The 9686-nt window shown below is 48.5% G+C and overlaps 1 protein-coding gene across 1 annotated transcript; it reads left to right on the top strand.

Annotated features, from left to right (window-relative positions):
* Positions 1-2151: 2151 nt before the first annotated feature.
* LOC128648347 (uncharacterized) lies at positions 2152-7352 on the top strand. Its single transcript, XM_053700947.1, has 2 exons — positions 2152-3669; positions 6418-7352. The coding sequence occupies exons 1-2, from the start codon at positions 3429-3431 to the stop codon at positions 7035-7037; spliced, it is 861 nt and encodes a 286-aa protein (XP_053556922.1). The 5' UTR covers positions 2152-3428; the 3' UTR covers positions 7038-7352.
* Positions 7353-9686: the final 2334 nt, after the last annotated feature.

The raw sequence follows: 9686 nt of genomic DNA on the forward strand, positions 1-9686 counted from the left end.
GACTGCTTGTAATGTGCTCAGCACTGACTGCTTGTAATGTGCTCAGCACTGACTGCTTGTAATGTGCTCAGCACTGACTGCGTGTAATGTGCTCAGCACTGACTGCTTGTAATGTGCTCAGCACTGACTGTAATGTGCTCAGCACTGACTTTAATGTGCTCAGCACTGACTTTAATGTGCTCAGCACTGACTGCTTGTGATGTACTCAACACTGACTGTAATGTGCTTAGCACTGACTGCTTGTAATGTGCTCAGCACTGACTGTAATTTGCTCAGCACTGACTTTAATGTGCTCAGCACTGACTTTAATGTGCTCAGCACTGACTGCTTGTGATGTGCTCAACACTGACAGTAATGTGCTCAGCGCTGACTGCTTGTAATGTGCTCAGCACTGACTGTAATGTGCTCAGCACTGACTGTAATGTGCTCAGCACTGACTGTAATGTGCTCAGCACTGACTGCTTATAATGTGATCAACACTGACTGTAATGTGCTCAGCACTGACTGTAATGTGCTCAGCACTGACTCCTTGTAATGTGCTCAGCATTGACTGCTTGTAATGTGCTCAGCACTGACTGCTTGTAATGTGCTCAGCACTGACTGCTTGTAATGTGCTCAGCACTGACTCCTTGTAATGTGCTCAGCACTGACTGCTTGTAATGTGCTCAGCACTGACTCCTTGTAATGTGCTCAGCACTGACTGCTTGTAATGTGCTCAGCACTGACTGCATGTAATGTGCTCAGCATTGACTGCTTGTAATGTGCTCAGCACTGATTTCTTGTAATGTGCTCAGCACTGACTGTAATGTGCTCAGCACTGACTGCTTGTAATGTGCTCAGCACTGACTGTAATGTGCTCAGCACTGACTGCTTGTAATGTGCTCAGCACTGACTGTAATGTGCTCAGCACTGACTGCTTGTAATGTGCTCAGCACTGACTGCTTGTAATGTGCTCAGCACTGACTGTGTGTAATGTGCTCAGCACTGACTGTAATGTGCTCAGCACTGACTGCTTGTAATGTGCTCAGCACTGACTGTAATGTGCTCAGCACTGATTGCTTGTAATATGCTCAGCACTGACTGCTTGTAATGTACTCAGCACTGACTGTAATGTACTCAGCACTGACTGTAATGTACTCAGCACTGACTGTAATGTGCTCAGCACTGACTGTAATGTGCTCAGCACTGACTGCTTGTAATGTGCTCAGCACTGACTGCTTGTAATGTGCTCAGCACTGACTGCTTGTAATGTGCTCAGCACTGACTGCTTGTAATGTGCTCAGCACTGACTGTAATGTGCTCAGCACTGACTGTAATGTGCTCAGCACTGACTGTAATGTGCTCAGCACTGACTGCTTGTAATGTGCTCAGCACTGACTGCTTGTAATGTGCTCAACACTGACTGCATGTAATGTGCTCAGCACTGATTTCTTGTAATGTGCTCAGCACTGACTGCTTGCAATTTGGTCAGCACTGATTTCTTGTAATGTGCTCAGCACTGACTGTAATGTGCTCAGCACTGACTGCTTGTAATGTGCTCAGCACTGACTGTAATGTGCTCAGCACTGACTGTAATGTGCTCAGCACTGACTGTAATGTGCTCAGCACTGACAGTAATGTGCTCAGCACTGACTGCTTGTAATGTGCTCAGCACTGACTGCTTGTAATGTGCTCAGCACTGACTGCATGTAATGTGCTCAACACTGACAGTAATGTGCTCAGCACTGACTGTAATGTGCTCAGCACTGACTGTAATGTGCTCAGCACTGACTGTAATGTGCTCAGCACTGACTGCTTGTAATGTGCTCAGCACTGACTGTAATGTGCTCAGCACTGACTGTAATGTGCTCAGTACTGACTGTAATGTTCTCAGTACTGACTGTAATGTGCTCAGCACTGACTGCTTTTAATGTGCTCAGTACTGACTGTAATGTACTCAGTACTGACTGTAATGTACTCAGTACTGACTGTAATGTACTCAGTACTGACTGTAATGTGCTCAGTACTGACTGTAATGTGCTCAGTACTGACTGTAATGTGCTCAGTACTGACTGTAATGTGCTCAGTACTGACTGTAATGTGCTCAGTACTGACTGTAATGTGCTCAGCACTGACTGTAAAGTCCTCTTTCTGCTGTCTTCTTCAAAGTTTTGATATGTGGCATTCAAGGAGATCTAAAGCACCTCTGAAGCGAATCATGGAGGCTAGGGAGGAACCTACAGGGAGAGAAGTAGCAGAGGAAAGTGATGAAGTTGCGGAATGGATTGTGCCATCGCCTGAAACGGTGGGTCGAACTCCTTTTCTTTCCTCTTCCCTTGTCCCTTCCCCGGGTCAGCCTAGTGGGGGTGATGGGGGCATAATTATGTCAGAAATTTCTGATTAGGCCCTGTTGGAGGCCATTTCACAGGAGGGTGGTTGGGGAGTTTCTACTGGGCCCTCGGATGTGGCGTCTATTCCCACGGACCATGCGGCCTATGTTGGTCCTTCCCAATGTGGCGGGTCCTCCAGTAGTAGTGAAGCGGTGGTCGATCCCTCTAACTTATCTCCCAGTCCCCCCAGTGTCCCTCCCGGAACTCCAGTGCTCGTTTAGGGCCCTCCCGTGTCTAACCTTGGTCCCTCATGGCCCTTTAATGTCCCCCAAATAGTTGGTGGGTATAGTGGGAGCGCATCGGCCTTACCAGTACCTACTGCGGCCTTGTCCTGGTCTCCATCGCAGTGGTCCCCACTTTTTTAAAATCATGGACCTCGGCATTGTCCGGGGCTCCGGGCGGGTCCCACGTGGTCCACAGTCCGTCGTCGTCAATCGTGCTGGTTCCCCCGACGCTTACGGCCTTCTCCGCGTCGACTTCCGCTCTCGGGTCCTCCAGTGGCGGTACTTCCGGTGACGTCATTTCCGGTCCCTCCATTTTGCGCCTGGCCACGAAGAGGAGCAGATTGAGTTCCCCATGCGGCAGCATAGGTAAGAGAGGAGTGCCGCGGGGGGATCTTTTGTTCCGGGGGCTAGGCTTGTGAGGGCGATGGAGGCAAAGAGTGTCATTATTAATGCGGGGCATGTGGTGTCTACTGCGGGCCAATAAGAGTAGGGTGAGTGGCGCTGGTGATGTAGCTGATGCCACGAGTAGGAGGATTGTCGTAATGGCTAGCAGTACGTTTGGAATGGATGATAATGTTAGGGGTAGTAGGCCTCTTAGTGAGGTCGCAGATCCGACCGCTGCAAGGAGGGTGGTCACTAGACCCGCTGCCAGGCAGGATCCCCTAGATCAATTTCACAGCTTAGATTTGCGTTAGCGCCGACTAGGAGTCGCAGGAAGGCCCCTTCCCAGGCCCCTAAGACAGTTCACTTCATCGAAAATATTGAGGATTTTTCGGAGGAGGAACGGTGTGTGCATGTTGAGGTTGAGCGTGACATTCATGCAAGCGAGCCTGGAATGCATGAGGGGAGGGGCGAGCAGTCTGAGAGCAGGGGGAAGGGGAGAGCTGAACTTCCCCTGCGTGGTACTCCTCTCTGGCATTCTGTTTTGCAGGATAGCGACATGGCCACTACTGGGGATTCCAGAAGTGGCATGGGGAGAGGAGCAGAGAGCGGTCCAGATTCCATGGTGTCCGAGGATGAGCATCCATTGACTTCGGGAGTGCTGGCGATACCGCCCAGGATGGGGTTGCAAACCGGTGAGTCCTCAGTTTCAGTGGGGTTCAGGGGTTTCATGTCATCCTCGGATGATTCTGGGTCAGAGAATGACAAAGAGTTGGGTTTAAATGCTAAGGGGCATAAACGCGTGTACAAAATGTTCAGGGGGTTGACAGACGAAAGAAAATCTGCTAGGAAGGGGTTGCAAAGATCTTCAGAACCTGATACCTCTGAGAAGTCTGATAGGGCATCCCAACCCAGATCTAGAGTCAGTGAGGCGCGTGGACCTGCTAACTGCAAGGTTGCACTCCACGGCGATACACGATCTCGGTCCTCGTACGATTTGCACGAACATCTTAAGATTTAGACGGTTCGGTGCATTCAGGAGGGGAAGTATGTTAATATCTTTGAGCTATCTGTGGAAGCCTTGAGGCAGAAGGAGAGAGCCAAAGATGGGACCGGGCCAAAGAAATACCAGGGCCCTGACACGTTCCATGAATGGCTAAGTTGTTTCAGGATTTACGCTTCTTGTTTCTTTTTAGAAAAATGGCTGGATCAGTGTTTAGCAAAAATTAAAATATATGGAGAATATGGAAATCATTGCGGAGAATTATCGTGATTGAGTCTGGCGGGATTATGATAAGGAATTCCGCAGTAAGATGGCAGGTAACCATCTGCTGGACTTTGGGTGTGGAGATGCGACTTTGGGCCCGGTCGGGTCCTGAGAAAGTCCCAGGGACTTCTGCTCCGCCAGCGGGATCACACCCGATCTGCTCTACAAGTAGGTTTGCCGGGGTCTGTGGGAAATTTCAAGATAAGCACTGCGTGCTGGGAACTGCATGTTCCTTCCGGCACGCGTTCCGCAACTGCGGGGGTCCTCACCCAGCCGCAGATTGCATTAAGAAGGGCGAGAAACAGGATAGGGCTGGATCAAGGGGCCCTGTTGTCGGTAAGAGTGGGCACCCCGCTGAGGGTGGCCGCAATTAGACCTTGGCTCGCGCTGTACCCTGAAAGGGAGGCGGCTGCCTTGCTGGAGTTGGGTCTTTAGGAAGTTTTCATTATTCCGGAAGAAGGTAAGGTTAAGGGTGCTGCGGGCCGCAGGAACCTGAAATCTGCTTACCAGTTTCCGGAGGTATTAAAGGAGAAATTGGGTAGGGAAGTTTCCCTGGGTAGAATGGCCTGACCATTTAGGGTAAAGCCTATGCCAGGATGGGTTATCTTTCCTTTGGGGATCGTGCCAAAGAAGGATCCAGTGGAGTTTAGGATGATTCAACATCTTTCCTACCCGAAAGGCGGGTCAGTCAATGACGCCATCCCGTAGGAATTGAGTACGGTTTATTATCAGTCCTTTAATGCTGCCTTAAAGGTGGTTCGTAGATCAGGTCAAGGTGCCTTGTTGGCAAAACTTTTGTCTACGGTGCTTATCTAGATGGTAAGTGGAGCACTGAACCGTGGCCGGTTGAGTGGACCGTTAAGGGTTTACCAGGAACATGTGCCTCCGGGAGTTTTTTCCCCATTCTGGTGGCGTCGGAGACATGGGGGGGACGAACTTGAAAACAGTTCTGTCATGGACAATTTGAGTGTAGTCTTTGCCATCAATGGACTCTCATCTTCATCCCCAGCAGTGGTTAGATATCTGAGGATTCTGGTCTTGGGATGCCTTAAGAGGAACATTGAGTTTTGGGCTAGGCATGTCCCTGGGTTTGCTAATATTAGAGCTGATGCGCTTTTTTATTTCCAATTTAGGAAGTTTGCTCCTAACGCTGCGACTCATGGTGTTCCCTGTCCTCCTTTCCTTTGGCAGGTGGCATTGGATGGCAGTCTTTGATTCCATTACTGAAGGCGTCCCTGGCACCTTCCACTTGGAAGTCTTATGTGAGGTATTGGGAAGAATGGGTATTCTTCTGCGATGTTCAGGGATTTCCTTCCTGCACAGGTGAGCAAGATTGGCTGTTGCGCTGGCTCGCGGAGCTTAGGACTAAGCTAGTAAAAAAGGGGGTGCTGACTGCACGGTTGGCAGCGGTATCCTTTTTTCTGTAAATTGTTCACACTGACGGACTCTTCCAAGACATTTTTGGTTTGCCAAATTTTTCGGGGCTGAGGGAGGCCAGAAGTGCGGCTACCTGACATTCGGAGATCCATAACTGCTGATCGGTTACTCCTCTTGCTTCAGGTTCTACCTGACATCTGTTCCTCTGAATACGAGGTTCAGCTGTTTTCCGCGGCGTTCGCCATGGCGTTTCATGGTGCCCTGCGAGTGGGGGAATTGGTCCCGCAGTCTAAGATGGCAAACGTAGGCGGTGGGCTGACCGAACACGTTAGATTTGCTGATAATGGGGTGTTGCTATTCATTCCTAGATCCAAGGTGGATCAGGAAGGTAGGGGGGCTTGGCTGTCACTCCCTGTGCATCAGGGTTCCGCAGTTGCCCTTGTGTCCTGTTGAAGGCCTTCTTGGACGTGCGTCCAGTGGGTTCAAAGAGGTTTTTCATTCATCAGGACGGTACCCCTCTTACGAGATTCCAGTTCCGGAGGGTCTTGGGATGGGCGGCAGAAAAGGTGGGTTTAAATCTCAATACCATAGGTCCTCACTCATTTAGGGTTGGGGCTGCTACGACAGCGGCGGCTTTAGGTTGGTCTGCTGACCGTATAATGGAGTTGGGGAGGTGGAAATCCAAGAGATATCATTTATATGTGAGACCCCTTTTATCCCACTGCTAAGAATTATGGTGTGTTGATGTTGTGATGTTTTCACTGTTGTGATATGACCCTAACACTTGTTTCTGTTACAGGGCCTAGCAGTGGTCCGCTTTGTGCCTGGATTGTCGGGCACTCGTTGTGCACTGGGCAGCCATCTGAGCTTCTACTCGACCTGGAGAACAGCAACTGGGGGTTCTCATCATCTAGGGTGGTTGTTAGGTGGCTAGGAAGGAGAGGCCTTTGCTGGGCAGATCTGCCTGGATTACTGCAAGATGACATGAAGCGTTGGGAGAAACCGCTCGTTTTGATCATCCACTTAGGTGGAACTGATCTTGGCTCAATTCCCGGCCTGTATGTAAGCATGGTAATCCAGTCGGACCTGCGCACCTTCAAAGCTTGGATGCCTGGTGTGAGAATGGGATGGACAAACATTATTCCTAGGTTGACGTGGCGTCACATGGCCAACCATAGGCAGAGTTCAGGTCAGGAAAAGCTCAATAGGGACGTAAGGAATTTGAAGTTTGAGTTTAGGGGCTTTGTTGTTGAGCACAAAACCATTACGGCAGCTGACCGGAGCCTCTACCGAGGCAACAGTGTACATCTTTTGGATCATGGCATGGACCTATTTATTAAAGACCTAAGAAAGTCCCTACTCCTATTTGTGTTTTGGGTAGCGGTGAGAGTGGCCCTGGATATGTGGGCGATCTCGTGACGGGTGGACAGTGTCCAGGGGCAGGATGTGATCGAGGTAGAGTGACGGCTACTTCCGGCCAGGGGTGAAGTCCTCAGACGCTGTCTGGGTTGTTCCCTGCCCTTGTGATTTGAAGCCGAGAACTCCCTAAGCCTTTCCAGTATTGAGCTACGCTCTGCTTCCTCTCCTGCGCCCTGGTACTGCCCATCTTGTTAGCATGGGTTACTACGCATTAGCTAGTACCTGATTGCCGCCCCCCTGGTCCATGTTTATTTGTGTTGGTCGTTTGGTTCCTGTGTTGCCTCAATAAACGTGACCTGCGGGTTTTATAGCCAAGGTGTTGTCTGTGTGTTTATTTCTATGTTAGAAATGAAGTTAAAGGTTTACATTAAACTTAAGAATGTAAATAGTTAATTTATGGTAATTCTTCCCACAGAGGAGGATATGGCATTTAATCCCTTATGTGCTCAGCACTGACTGTAATGTGCTCAGCACTGACTGCTTGTAATGTGATTAGCAATGACTGTAATGTGCTCAGCACTGACTGCTTGTAATGTGATCAGCACTGACTGTAATGTGCTCAGCACTGACTGTAATGTGCTCAGCACTGACTGTAATGTGCTCAGCACTGACTGTAATGTGCTCAGCACTGACTGCTTGTAATGTGATTAGCAATGACTGTAATGTGCTCAGCACTGACTGTAATGTGCTCAGCACTGACTGTAATGTGCTCAGCACTGACTGTAATGTGCTCAGCACTGACTGTAATGTGCTCAGCACTGACTGTAATGTGCTCAGCACTGACTGCTTGTAATGTGATTAGCAATGACTGTAATGTGCTCAGCACTGACTGCTTGTAATGTGATTAGCAATAACTGTAATGTGCTCAGCACTGACTCCTTGTAATGTGATCAGCAATGACTGTAATGTGCTCAGCACTGACTGCTTGTAATGTGATCAGCAATGACTGTAATGTGCTTAGCACTGACTGCTTGTAATGTGATTAGCAATAACTGTAATGTGCTCAGCACTGACTCCTTGTAATGTGATCAGCAATGACTGTAATGTGCTCAGCACTGACTGTAATGTACTCAGCACTGACTGTTTGTAATGTGATCAGCAATGACTGCAATGTGCTCAGCACTGACTGCTTGTAATGTGATTAGCAATAACTGTAATGTGCTCAGCACTGACTCCTTGTAATGTGATCAGCAATGACTGTAATGTGCTCAGCACTGACTGCTTGTAATGTGATTAGCAATAACTGTAATGTGCTCAGCACTGACTGCTTGTAATGTGATCAGCACTGACTGCTTGTAATGTGCTCAGCACTGACTGCTTGTAATGTGATTAGCAATAACTGTAATGTGCTCAGCACTGACTGCTTGTAATGTGATCAGCAATAACTGTAATGTGCTCAGCACTGACTGCTTGTAATGTGATTAGCAATAACTGTAATGTGCTCAGCACTGACTGTAATGTACTCAGCACTGACTGTTTGTAATGTGCTCAGCACTGACTGTAATGTGCTCAGCACTGACTCCTTGTAATGTGATCAGCAATGACTGTAATGTGCTTAGCACTGACTGCTTGTAATATGATCAGCAATGACTGTAATGTGCTCAGCACTGACTCCTTGTAATGTGATCAGCAATGACTGTAATGTGCTCAGCACTGACTGTTTGTAATGTGATCAGCAATGACTGTAATGTGCTCAGCACTGACTCCTTGTAATGTGCACAGCACTGACTGTTTGTAATGTGATCAGCAATGACTGTAATGTACTCAGCACTGACTGCTTGTAATGTGCTCAGCACTGACTGTAATGTTCTTAGCACTGACTGCTTGTAATGTGCTCAGCACTGACTGTAATGTGCTCAGCACTAACTGCTTGTAATGTGCTCAGCAGAGACTGCTTGTAATATGCTCAGAACTGACTGCTTGTAATGTGCTCAGCACTGACTGTAATGTACTCAGCACTGACTGTAATGTACTCAGCACTGACTGTAATGTACTCAGCACTGACTGTAATGTGCTCAACACTGACTGTAATGTTCTCAACACTGACTGTAATTTCTCAGCACTGACTGTAATGTGCTCAGCACTGACTGTAATGTACTACTCAGCACTGACTGTAATGTGCTCAGCACTGACTGTAGTGTGCTCAGCACTGACTGCTTGTAATGTGCTCAGCACTGACTGTAATGTGATCAGCACTGACTGTAATGTGTTCAGCACTGACTGCTTGTAATGTGCTCAGCACTGACTGCTTGTAATGTGCTCAGCACTGACTGTAATGTACTCAGCACTGACTGTAATGTGCTCAACACTGACTGCTTGTAATGTGCTCAGCACTGACTGTAATGTGCTCAGCACTGACTGTAATGTGCTCAGCACTGACTGTAGTGTGCTCAGCACTGACTGCTTGTAATGTGCTCAGCACTGACTGTAATGTGATCAGCACTAACTGCTTCTAATGTGCACAGCACTGACTGTAATGTGCTCAGCACTGACTGTAATGTGCTCAGCACTGACTGTTTGTAATGTGCTCAGCACTGACTGTAATGTGCTCAGCACTGACTGTAATGTGCTCAGCACTGACTGTTTGTAATGTGCTCAGCACTGACTGTTTGTAATGTGCTCAGCACTGACTGTTTGTAATGTGCTCAG

This window comes from Bombina bombina, chromosome 2 (genome assembly GCF_027579735.1).
Source record: "Bombina bombina isolate aBomBom1 chromosome 2, aBomBom1.pri, whole genome shotgun sequence".
Lineage (NCBI taxonomy): Eukaryota > Metazoa > Chordata > Amphibia > Anura > Bombinatoridae > Bombina > Bombina bombina.